The sequence below is a fragment of the Chelonoidis abingdonii genome, chromosome 2 (genome assembly GCF_003597395.2).
Source record: "Chelonoidis abingdonii isolate Lonesome George chromosome 2, CheloAbing_2.0, whole genome shotgun sequence".
Classification (NCBI taxonomy): Eukaryota; Metazoa; Chordata; order Testudines; family Testudinidae; genus Chelonoidis; species Chelonoidis abingdonii.
Genome location: NC_133770.1, coordinates 99,211,601 through 99,224,685, shown reverse-complemented (window position 1 = coordinate 99,224,685; position 13,085 = coordinate 99,211,601). Strand labels below are relative to the sequence as shown.

General features: G+C 39.6%; 1 protein-coding gene across 2 annotated transcripts in view; it reads left to right on the top strand.

Annotated features, from left to right (window-relative positions):
• GLI3 (GLI family zinc finger 3) overlaps positions 1–13,085 on the top strand; it is a 275,904-nt gene that overhangs the window by 222,530 nt on the left and 40,289 nt on the right. For both annotated transcript variants that reach the window (XM_032793449.2, XM_032793448.2), the window contains exon 10: positions 1,499–1,639. In XM_032793449.2, the coding sequence (XP_032649340.1) occupies positions 1,499–1,639 (141 nt within the window). The remainder of the gene's footprint in view (positions 1–1,498; positions 1,640–13,085) is intronic.

Genomic DNA, 13,085 nt, shown 5'->3' with positions numbered 1-13,085 from the left:
CAGCTCCCTGCCAGACAGAAGGCACATCTTATCTGTACCACTTTTTAAGGCTTCCACCCCTTTGTGGCCCTTGGCCTAGCATACATGGATGCACACACACACACACACTGTGTCAGTCCATAATACCAAGGGATGATTACAGAATCAAATGTAAACCATTATGACCTGGTTTGTTTTATATATTTTGCTGGGAGATGGGATGGGGTGAGACTTGCATCTGTGTGTGTCTTTGGAGGAGTTTTCAATCCTCTGTTTGCTGTGGAGTATTTGGTGATAAAAGGTGAACCTGAGGCACATAAGCCCTGCTTTAGCAGAGTATTTAAACATGTACTTAAAGTTACGCACATGCTTAAATCTCATGGACTTTGCGTGTGCTTAAGTGTTTGCAGATTCAGGGTTTCAGCATATGATTCTGATCTCACTTGCAATGCTTTTTCACCAGCATAACTCACTGACTTCGGTGGAGTTACTTCTGATTTACACCAAGTAGGTGAGATCAGAATTAGGTCCTCAGTCTTTTCACTGAATCCATAAAACCAAAACCAAAGCTGATCTAAATCCTACTTGGAGGTTTGAAGTGGAAAATAGCATGTCTTCATAATCTGAAACAAATGTTTAGAAAGATTCCTGACATCTGACTCTTAGCCTGAGCAAATAGCAAGCTGGGGAGAATGAGACTCTGCTAGGAACTGAAGATATACATTAAAAAACAGCCACCCACCACACACATACACACGTTGTGGGGAAAAAACAAATGAATCCAATCCTGAAAATGATCAGTCTAATTTTGGAAGAAGTTTCACATTCCGAGCCTATGGTGGGATTCAGAATTGAAGTACATTTTAGATTGTTGATGATCTTGCTTGCAAGCACAGCCGTAGTATTTGATCCCAGTTCTGATCCCCTTACTCATACTGCATATCTCACTCAGTAATAATCCCATTGAAACAATTGGGATGACCCATATCATTAATCCAAGGATTAGAAGCAGGCCCTTTATGATTTTATTTTAATTTATTTCATTGTGACTCCCAGTTATTTTTTTTAAGGAGTTTTGACCCTTCCCCTCTCTTCTTTCGCTCATCCTCTTCCACCTCTAATTGGTATCGAATGCCAGCAGGTTTGAATAATTTGGGACATGATCTGCCTTTTCTCCTCCTTTTCTATTAGTTCATGTAAGAAGCCACCATGTGAGGAGGTTCCTGCAGAAATGATCTGCACTGGATACTTCTGGAAAATATATTGTTAAAAAAGGGAGCCAGCTCTTAGAGAAATAGCCTATCTCCAATGTCTGGTTTACAAGGCCCACTTGGGGCTTTTGTGTTTTATCTGAATGTGGGTAATGAGCTGAATCAAGAGCAAATTAATCCAAATTGGGCTTTTCTTACTGTACCTTTCCTTTAATGTTGAAGTAATTCCTCTTTCTTTCCCCTCTTTATCAGAGTTTCTTCTTGCCTCTCTTCACACGTGGATTGTTTTTTGTTATTTTTTTCCCTAGGAACAGCCAGAAGGAATGACCCTTGTAAAGGAGGAAGGGGACAAAGATGAAAGCAAGCAGGAGCCCGAAGTGGTCTACGAGACGAACTGCCATTGGGAAGGCTGTTCACGAGAGTTTGACACGCAGGAACAGCTAGTGCATGTAAGTTAATGGTATTCAGGAACTGGGTTTTAAAACTATGTGACCTTTTTCATGGGGGTCAGGTTCTCTGACCCTGTGCTGAGTCAAGTTTCTTAGCTAACAGCATTGCAAACTGGAGAAGGGTTTATGAGTTTCTGAGAATAAAGAAAACTGTGAGCCAGAGTGTTTGACCTGTTCAGTCAGCTAAAGCTTAGTGTAAAATTCAATAAAGTCTTCAATAGAGAGTGTAATGGCTCTGATCCTGTAAGCCCGCAAACACTATTTTGAGTTAGAGACTTTGATAGTTATTGAGTAATAGTAAGCTGGACATGAATTATTATTAACCTTTACTCAAGTTTGATTTTTTTTCCTAAAGGGATTATAACAATAGAAAGAGGAGAAGGGGAAATTCTTCCCTCCCCCTAAGGATTTACAGTTTATTTTATGTATCAATTTACTGTTGTGTGTGCACTGAGGTGGATTACTTGGCTGGATATGTATAAACTGGGTTACTGCCGTCCCTTGAATTAAGGCAAATCTTGTAGCCTTATTCATTCCAGTTCAAAGGTTAGTCACACACGCACACACCCAACCAACACAATTTTGTTTGCATTGTTTACAACTGTGTCGCACACTTGGCTAAAAATTGTACCATCAAACTTAAGAATCTCTCTTAGCAAACACTCTGTTCCCCTATTTCTAGCCCATGGCAACTCTGTTGACTGTACCTCTGTTAAATAATGAAATAGCCAAATAGTAGAACTATTTTAATGATGAACTTTTAAAAAATAATCTCCTGGGCCCTGACTGGGGATAGAGATGCAGACCAACGTTACCAGATGAAGAGAACAGAGCATCAAAACCTTGCTGTTTCATGAAAAAGTACCATATACAGTGCTGTATATTATGAATAATTCATTCTTTTATCGGGCCTATAGTATTAAAATAAGCCTGTTGATAAATGTACGTTTTTCCAGGTTTTTTTATACATTCTAGTGCACCATAGTCCAAACTGTCTGCTGGTGCAAATCGATAGATTGGTGTCAATGGAGCTATGCCCATCTACACTGGCTGAAGATATTGCCCAATACGACTAAGGCTGCGTTAGCAATTTTCTGTCAAGACATATTTACTAGTAACAAATCTGTGAAGCAGAAATTATTGCTGAATCACAGATTAGAATATGGCAAGTAGTTCAAAATAAAATTTATTTCAGTGACATTATATTTCCACATTTTTACATAAGTGTACTGGGATTTTTTTTTTGAGACCATGTGAATTATTCTTGAGCACAGGTGTAATTTTATTTTAATGAAGAGCATTGTTTCAGCAGAAGCCACAAAGACTTTGAATTTAGAAAATTAGGCCCCAATCCTGCAATTGACTGTGTGCAGACAGACTATTGCAGCTACTAAAACACCCCCTTGAGTTCAATACAGTTCTATATGGCCGCAGCAAACTACATATATGCTGATGATTGCAAGATTGGAGTATTAGGATGCCTGAAACACATTTCTGAATATTCAGAAATGATCCAATGTTGATGATGAATCATTTCCACCAGAATGTTAGAACTAAAAGAGAAAGGCAGATTAAAAATGCATTTAGTAGTGAAAAAAGAGGAAAGTTGAAATTTTAAAATTGTAGACATACAATCTAATTGAACTCTCCTGTGCATGTCATATAGCTAACATGTTATAGTTTTAAATGGCACTGCAATGTGAGATTTTAAAAGTGGATATTGTTACTGCTCTGATTTGCAGAGGGACCCATTACATTGGTAAGAGCCAGCAGCAAGAATTACATGGAAATAGAATGTCTCTTACGTTTGAAAGCGATGCTAGTATTTGATATGGGACCTCACAGTATTATAAAAAAAAAAATTCTCTGTGGCAGGGATTGTGTCTTCAAATGTGTCTGGACATGCTTAGTACAACAAGGTCACAATTCTGATTGGGGTCTCTCAACACAAATGAAATAATAAGAGCAATAATAGTAAATAATAATTATAACTGCCACTTCAATGTAGTACAAATCAAACTACCAGAGTCAGCATGATCCAGTGTATAGAACACTGACCTGGGAGCCTATTCCCACCTCTGATATTGAGCTGCTATTAGATTTTCAAAGGTTTTTAGGCACCTAATAGCTAAGAAAATCTGGCCCTTCACCTCCCTGAGCCTTTGTGTCCCACTTTTGTCTCTCGTAGCTTGTGAGCTCTTTGGAATAGAGACTATCTCCTACTATGTGTACAGACAGCATGTAGCACAATGGGACCTAGCTCTCTGCGGGTCTAAGCACTTCTTTAATGGATATAATAAATACTTATAACTGGGAATTTGGCCAACCGCATTTAATAAAAACAATATTAATGACAGGAGGAGATTTTCCAAGGTGCGAATTGCATTTGTGTGCTTAATTCCCACTGAAGGAGTTAGATACCTAATTAGTATTTGGACTAGGAATGTGAAGTAATTGCCGTTAACTCACACGATTAACTCAAAAAAATTAATCACTATTAATCACACTTTTGACAATAGAATACCAATTGAAATGTATTAAATATTTTTGGATGTTTTTCTACATTTTCGGTATTGATTTCAGTTACAGCACAGACTATAAAGTGCACAGTGCTCACTTTATATTATTATTTTTGATTACAAATATATGAACTGTAAAAATGATAAATAAAGGAAATAGTATTTTTCAATTCATCTCATACAAGTACTGAAGTGCAATCTCTTTATCGTGAAAGTATAACTTACAAATGCAGATATTTTTTGGTTACATAACTGCACTCAAAACCAAAAGGATTATCTCCTGCAAATTGTAACCAACTTTGTTTGTCTGAGTGATTGGCTGACCAAGAAGTAGGACTGAGTGGACTTGTAGGCTCTGAAGTTTTGCATTGTTTTATTTTTGAATGCAGATTTTTTGGTACATAATTCTACATTTGTCAGTTCAACTTTCATGATAAAGAAATTGCACTACTGTACTTGTATGAGGTGAAATGAAATTTTTTTTTTGTTTTTTACAGTGCAAATATTTGTAATAAAAAATAAATATAAAGTGAGCACTGTACACTTTGCATTCTGTGTTGTAATTGAATTTAATATATTTGAAAATGTAGTAAACATCCAAAAATATTTAAAATAAATGACAGGTTTCAGAGTGGTAGCCCTGTTAGTCTGTATCAACAACATCTGATCAAGTGGGTTTTAGCCCATGAAAGCTTATGCCCAAATAAATTTGTTAGGCTTTAAAGTGCCACAAGGACTCCTTATTTTTTTTTTAAATGGTATTCTGTTGCTGTTTAACAGCACATTAATCGTGATTATTTTTTTTAATTGCTTGACAGCCCTAATTTGGACCTTTGAAAATTTCCTTCTATGTCTTTACTTTTATGTTGCTTTTATTGAATACTGTTGGTCAAATGCAGATGTTCCCCCTCTGAGGTTCTGACCTTGTGTGCAGTGTGTGTGCCCATGCAAATTAGGGTAAGAGAAAATATGTGGTTGTCTACTGTGAGTATATTGATCCTTATTTAAAATTTATGTGGCGGTAGCAGCTGGAGGCCCAATCAGGATTGGGATTCCATTGTGCTAGACGCTGTTGAGACCCATACAAAAAATGTCCTTTTATTGGCATGAGTTTGCAATGGCTGTGTGACTCATACATGAGTGAGTTATGCAGGTCTTCACAAACAAGTATAAATAAAACCTCTGTGTTACATCATTCTACCATGTGCTCCATAAATTTAACGTATTTTACAGAAACTAGAGAGCTTTAACATTTTTAAATTGGAACTGTTAACCTGCCACTGGGGCAGGACTGAATATTGGCCACTCTGCATCAGACCACTGTAGTTTTCGAGGAAACTCCATATTTAAGGAAAAGACAGAGATCTTCTTCTAGCAGGTTGTTTTGTTTTAAACTGCTGTGAGGTTTGCTATATTCAAATAAATTCCAGTGCAGCAGGATTAGTGGGCAGAGTGCAGGTGAAGTTGTGTGAGGGCAGGCTAAATGCAATTTATCCCATAGATGTCATCACTGTTTGTGGGGAGGTACATATGTATTTGTATTTATCTGTGTATATCTCCTGATTCTGCTCTTTCAGTGAAATATCAGAGGGGTAGCCATGTTAGTCTGGATCTGTAAAAAGCAACAAAGACTTCTGTGGCACCTTATAGACTAACAGATGTATTGGAGCATAAGCTTTTGTGGGTGAATACCCACTTTATTAGATGCATGTAATGGAAAATTCCAGAGGCAGGTATAAATATGCAGGCAAGAATCAGTCTAGAGATAATGAGGTTACTTCAATCAGGAAGGATGAGGCTCTCTTCTAGCAGTTGAGGTGTGAACACAAAGGGAGGAGAAACTGCTTTTGTAATTGGCTATCCATTCACAGTCTTTGTTTAATCCTGAGCTAATGGTGTCAAATTTGCAAATGAACTGAAGTTCAGCAGTTTCTCTTTGGAGTCTGGTCCTGAAGTTTTTTTGCTACAGAATGGCTACCTTTAAATCTGCTATTGGGTGTCCAGGGAGATTGAAGTGTTCTCCCATAGGTTTTTGTATATTGCCATTCCTAATATCTGACTTGTGTCCATTTATCCTTTTACGGAGGGATTGTCCAGTTTGGCCAGTGTACATAGCAGACACCATCAGCTCAGGGTTAAACAAAGACTCATCCTCCCTGATTGAACTAACCTCGTTATTTCTAGACTGATTCTTCCCTGCATATTTATACCTGCCTCTGGAAATTTCCACCACATGCATCTGACAAAGTGGGTATTCACGCATGAAAGCTTATGCTCCAATACGTCTGGTAGACTATAAGGTCCCACAGAACTCTTTGTTGCTCTTTCAGTGAAGTAGTTCTATTGACCAGTGAATTTACTCTTGATTTACACTGGAGTATCAATAGGAGAATCAAGTAGTGTGTGTGCATGTGCATAGGCAAACATACTATGTCTATAGAGATTTTAACAGGAAACTTCTCAACTTTAACTATACTACGGCTGGTGCTCTGCTACAGTATAGATTATATAACATACTCACAGACTATGCATGTGTGTATATGTACACACATCATATATATTACAGCACAATTAAATCTAAATCTTAGGCATACTAATCACTATTTGATACTGTTTTTCCTGCACTGCTTTGTGTATCCTAATTTCCACCACCATTAGTATGAATTATGGTTACTCAAAAAAAGCAGGAGCGGGCTCCAGGAGATGATGTTTTCTTACTGAATTTATGAACAGAACTTTACTTGCTGTGAATAAATAAATAAAAATATACACAAAAAAGGTGTTGTGGACCTACCCCAGAGCATTTGACACTATAACAATTTCAATGGTTCATATTTTCAAGTGGTGTGTGCCACTTAGAACTCAGCATGGTTACATTTTCATGATACTTACACCAAGAGGCAAGGTGTTAAAGCATTCAGATGCTGTGCTTTATTTATAGCACCTGTCCGTCCTTCCCCCCTCCCCACAACAGTTAATAGAAAGATTCATGATTCTTCATGGCTGTCTATCTCGTGTCTGACAGTACCGTCTGCCCTGCTGAAGCAAGTCACTATCTATAATTGATATCCTTCTATGGAATAGGGTGCTGGCTGCAATTGAAGGGTTTTGCTGAAAGCTCTTAAATCCTGACAAGTTCTGCCCTTGTTCTGGTTCAGTCGCTGAGCTACACTGCTGGAATTCCAGGGTTATTTGAACTTGGTGCAAAAGGGATGCATGTGTTTCACATTAGCAAATCACAAAGTTGGAGAGCAGTATTAGGACCTGGGCTATGTTCGCCTGCCAGGTACACTGCACTCCTGAACAGCTTGCCTACTTCCATTACTGTTCGAACATGTGGGTTACATACTTTCTTCTGTACATCCTTCAAAAAAAAAAACTTATTTATTTTAACACTTCAGTTTGCTGCTGGGGTCTTTATCATGCAGCTGTTTAATTAATTTCTCTGCCCAGCGAGATATTATAATTGGGCTTAGCTGAGCTCAAGTTTGTTTTAAATATTTGATAAATGTTCTCCAACGCCCAGAAGCTAATAAGATACAATATTTTTTTAAATCTGCTTTTTGTTGCAGTTTGTCTTACTCCCACCCCACCCCCTAGAAATCAGTGAGACTAAAAAGAACAAAATATTGCAAAGGGTTTAGACATTAAAGATTAAAAATTGTTGAAGAAAATTATCCTGAAAGGAAGCGACTGAAGTTATTATTTAAATATTAACACAATGGCAATCAGAAAAATGCAACACTGTTTCTCCTCCCTCCCCCGCTTGCTGTGTAGTCTTGATGATAATTATTCTTTTATTTGAAAAGACAAATAGTTATACTTGAAGAACTATAGACGTATTTTGGTTAGTGTTTTCCCCTTAATCGCACAGCAGTAAAATCCTCTTATGGTTCTTGTGTTTGATTATACGAGATCAAGAAGCCCTAAACTCATACTGACAGCATACATTTTGCATTTTAGTTTTTTGAATTCTTCCTGTGCATCGGCAGGGCTAGGCCGCTGGATTTACTCCCCCAAGGGTGAACAGATACCACTGCGCTTGCACTCCACTGAATGCAAACCTGCTATTGTGACTAGCACTTGTGTGCAGGCAATGGGAAGGCTGCTTGCACATTATGCACACCTCTTGGCATATACACAAGGGGCAGCCACAATCTGGCCATTAATATTTACAAAGGCCAATCTCTGATATGCAAAATGGCCTGTACCCAATAGGACTTGCCGGGTATTGGAGCCTTTCAGAAGAACCAACATGTGGCATTTCCTTCATTGACTTTCCTCTAGATTCTTCCTTTGAGGCAGAGGGTTGCACCTTGCTCTCACAAAAGAAGCAGGGGGTTCAGCCCCCAAAGCCAGCCCAGGCCCCCAGATCAGAGCCACTCACAGGACATATAGGCCAAGCTTTTCAGGAGTAACTAGTGATTTGGGGTGCCGCAATCCATGGATACCTGATGTGAGACATCTTAAATTAAGCCTGGTTTTTCAGACACTACTAAGCACTCATCCACTGAATATCAGGCCCCTTTAGGGTGACTCAAGTTGGGAACCCAAAAACTGAGGCACTGGAAATCACTAATCAGTTTTGAAAATCTTGGCTATTCTGCTTCTGCACTGCCTCCTGGTGCTGCTTCTGTTCCCTTTCGGAACGGCTGTGGTGGGCGGGAATTGGACAGAGCTTCCCTTAGCTATCTGCAGTGCACCAGGGCATGGGAGGGACTCCATTCCCCATGCTGTGACTAGGGGCAGGTTACTGGCATGGATAAGAACTATTCGCATGAGTAAGACATTGCAGGGTCAGGCTGTGACTGAGCATGTGAGATGCACCTGTGTGTACATTCAAGAAAAGGTCCTTGAAAATCTTATGGCCAGTGGAACAAACAGACCTGCGTGGACCAGGACGGCAGGGTTCCACTGACAACAATTTAGCTGTTTATTAGCATCTTATTTTAAATAGGCAGTTACAAATACAGCCCTTCTCAAATGTGGTTAGTCCTCTGCTGTATTCTTTCTTTCTTTTCTTCAGCGCTGACAGTGCATGTGGTACTGGCATGGCCCCAGGAATTGAGGGGCTAAACGATCTAAAGGAGCCTAATGGCACACATGTATTTAATGTATTTTTTATTTGAAAGGACTGTTTCCAGTGTGCTTTGCTATTATTTTATTCAGTTATATTGCAGTATCACCTAGCGGCCTCCACTAGGTCAGAAACTCATTGTGCTTGGCAGTGTAAAAACATGACTTGCCCTGAATAGCTCAGGTACATTTCCTTTCAGATGAAATGACTGAAGAAGAGATTTGACCATTATTTTAATTGTTATTTTCTAGGTGGAGCATTTTATCTATAACTAGCAATGTTGTTTTTCCCTTGTTGGGTCTGAACTTTGCTCATTTTCAAAATGTGGACAATTAATACTACATATAAGGGAAATCTTTTTCACAGTCACCTGAGTCAAATCCAGATCCTGAACTTGATGATGGGGTTGGGAGGATGGGGAGCTTTTTAGAGGTAAGAGAGCAATGGAAAGGTTTTTCAACACCTCCTCTGTGTGTTCTGTAGCTGTCTCCAGATCTAGGATGATAGTAAGGGGAGGCACATGCATAGAGGGTCTCTGGTGAATTTTTAGTTCTTAGATTTTGAATTTCCCCCACCGCCTCCAGAGTTTGTTTTTTAAAAAAAATGATTATGGGGAAATTATACCCCCCACTTCTTGCACAGGTTCATATGGCACAGTCTGCCAACTGCACAGCTAGAGTGTATTTGTGTGGAGTTGTTGTTTAGAGCACCAGCATGTTTTCTGGAGCGTAAAAAGGCACATCTCTGCCCAATGCACTTGTGCTCTCTCTCTGACACACGTTCTCTATTTAGGCATATAGTATAGCATGTTTTGTTGAAAAAGTATACTAGTAAATTACACCCAGGACCTCTAACCCCTATCAAAAGTAACTGTGTAAGTGCTCTTGGTTTCAAGGCTAAGTAACTCCAGATTCACGTAATGGCTGCTACACATCTGTTTTCCACGTGCAGCATGCAAAGTCAGTAGCCTTGAGGGCCTGGCACATCCCCTGTCCATCTTCAAAACGTCTGCAGGCAGCCTGTGTATTAGACATTCATGCCTTTTGCAGCCCAGGGCTGTGTATAGAGTAAGCAGTGCTATATTAGCTACACTTACTTACTCACTGGAGGCCTGATCCAAAGCCCAGTGGAATCAGTGGAAATACTCACTTTGATTCAGGTTCCCTAAGTGGTCTATTACATAGTGTGTGTAAGCTGGTAGCCCTGAGTATCCCTATGTGGAGCATGGCCTTCAGTGCACCAGCAAAGGGAGAAAAGGTTGGGTTGTTCTGGTTGCTTTTATTTTTTTAAATAGAAAGAGGGTTACAAATAAACAAATCACCCTAATCTGTGAGGAATTAAAAGGGGATTTAGCGAGAGAGACATGTAATCATTTCTATGTTAATTGCTCTATAATTAGCATTTCTCTTTCAGCATCAGTAAAACTTGTTGTTAACCTACTACTGCTTTTCGTTTGCATTGCTGGAGCTAGTTACACTGAAATGAAACATGAGCTGCAACACGCAGTTTAACTAGCACAAGTGGGCACACAGATGGGAAGGACCAGGTCTGACAATGAGCAAGGGGATTGGTTGTGCTTTTTGAGTGCAAAAACGTATAAGGGAGTCCTGTGGAAATGAATATTATTTTGCATGTCCAGTGGTGGGTTTGGGCAGCTGTGCAGTCACAATGGCAACTCCTTTCTTGTTTTAGTTACACTAGTCAGGTGATTTCCAGCATTTATTCCGTGTGTGAAATAGCGGTTGAGGACCAAATCCTGAATATCCTGCTTGAATAAACAGTGCTTAGACAAATGTGCTGAAAAGGCATGGCGCAGAGCAATGAACTATACAGCACCCATGTATCATAGCTGGTGCATAACTGATTGTATCTGCTAGTCCAGAGTGTTGGGAAGAGCACAGTAGGCCCACTTTGCTGCCATCCCCACCATAGGGGACCCGGGCCAGCAGATTTATCCTGGTTGAAATTCACTCCTGTGCAAAAAGTTGCTGTAGAGCTTGGCTCTGCCATAAAATAGTGTAGTATCCACCTAGTGCAAGTTCTTCACTGTCTGGCACCCCTCATCCATCAGAGGAAAAATGGTGTTTCTGCTGTGCTTTGTCTCCCACATGTGCCTACAGGGTAGAAGGCAGGGTTTACTCCACAGTGCACACATGAAAAGCTAGCTTCAAAATCTTTGATACGAGGGTCCCATTTTCCACATTGGCCACCTAAACCGTGCCTGAAATGTTTGCGCGTGTAGTGATTGCTCCTGGGATAACTTAATCTGTGCTGACCACGTTATTACGTGTGTAAATGCTTGATCCTGCATAGAAATGGCAATTTTAGAAGGGCAAATGTAGGCTTGTGGGTATGCAGTTAAATTTAGCTGATGCATTTTAGATAGTTGTAAGAATTTGACACTAAAGTTTCAGTTGCTCTGTTCCCTTTATTCTATCTTTTTTTCAGAACCTTTTCTTTGTATAACCTCTTAATTGACACAAGCAGCGGATCCTTTTATCCTGATCCTTTTATTCAGTGTTTTTGCTCTGAAGTGTTTATGCACGTGTGACTTTTCTCCAGGGTGCTGGGTATCTAATCTAGAAAATGAATGGGTGGTGTTTTTGTCAGGAGTGGGTGGGTTTGGTGGCTTGTACTGTAGGTATGAGGTCTACATATACCATTCTTACATGTATCACTGGGCTGAGATGCTGCAGTTCTTAGAGTGAGATAAAGTAGTCAAGCTGAAAATGAAACAAAGCTCTAACTGTATTCCTCCTTGTGTTTAGCAGAGATAAACTTCAGTGGAGTCTCAGTGCTGCTCCTTTTGGCTTCTGGCAGCAGCTTTAATTGGTAAAATGCAGATTTTTTTTTTGATCAAGAGAGGGATTATTCTTGTTATCAGTCTGGAGCATCTTATTTCAAGATGAAAAGGCTTTGCTGAATTACAGATGCCAACATTTTTACAAAGCACTTTGGCGATTGACATCTCAAAGAGAAAGTATGATTTATTAGCCTATAATGGCTAACACTGAGCGCTGGCCTAGGTCCCACTGATTTGTGAAATTGCTTAATATGAATTGCCTTTTGGTGTAATTCAAGCCCCGGGTTCCTCAAATAAACTTAGTATATAAAGTGTATGTAACATTTTGTATCTGCAAGGGGGGGAGGAAGGATGAGGAACAAAAAACAAGAGAAAGAAAGAAAACCTGCTTTTAAATCCAGCTTGGTGGTGCTTTTTACAGTAGTTTGGCTGATAAGCTGGCAGGGTAAAGATTAATAACAAGGCTTGTCGCTATCAGTACCTGCTTGTCGATTCTCTGTAACAGGGCTGTCTGTTCAGCATGGAAATTATTGATTAAATAAAAATTGCTATTAGATTGTGATGTGATCCATAATCACAAACAGTGGTGGACATTCCTCTTTCACATCCCGAGCCATGCATCAAGATTTCACTTGCAGTAATTTATATTGTGCTGACACTCCTGCTCATTAGACTTATCCTCTCCTACATGTTTCAAGAAAGAATGAACAGCAGCAGCAGGACAGCAGGTGGGAACATACTAAATTTTCAGGTGGAAGAAGAAGGTTAAACAGCTCAACTAGTTCCATCCATTCCTTTTCGTTAGCAGTTTACCCCCAACAGTGCTTTTCTCTAACCATGGGCCTCATCCAACTTCCACTGAGTTTAGTGAGTGTTTTGACATACCTTTCAATGAGAACAGGATTAGGCCCCACAAATATCAGGCCTCTAAATGCTCATTATTCCATGTGATTCTATTATGCAGTTGTCACTTACATTAATTACCGTACGTGGCTGAAGTTCACCCAAGCCCAGAAGGGAACAAGACCCCATATCAGGGTTGGATAG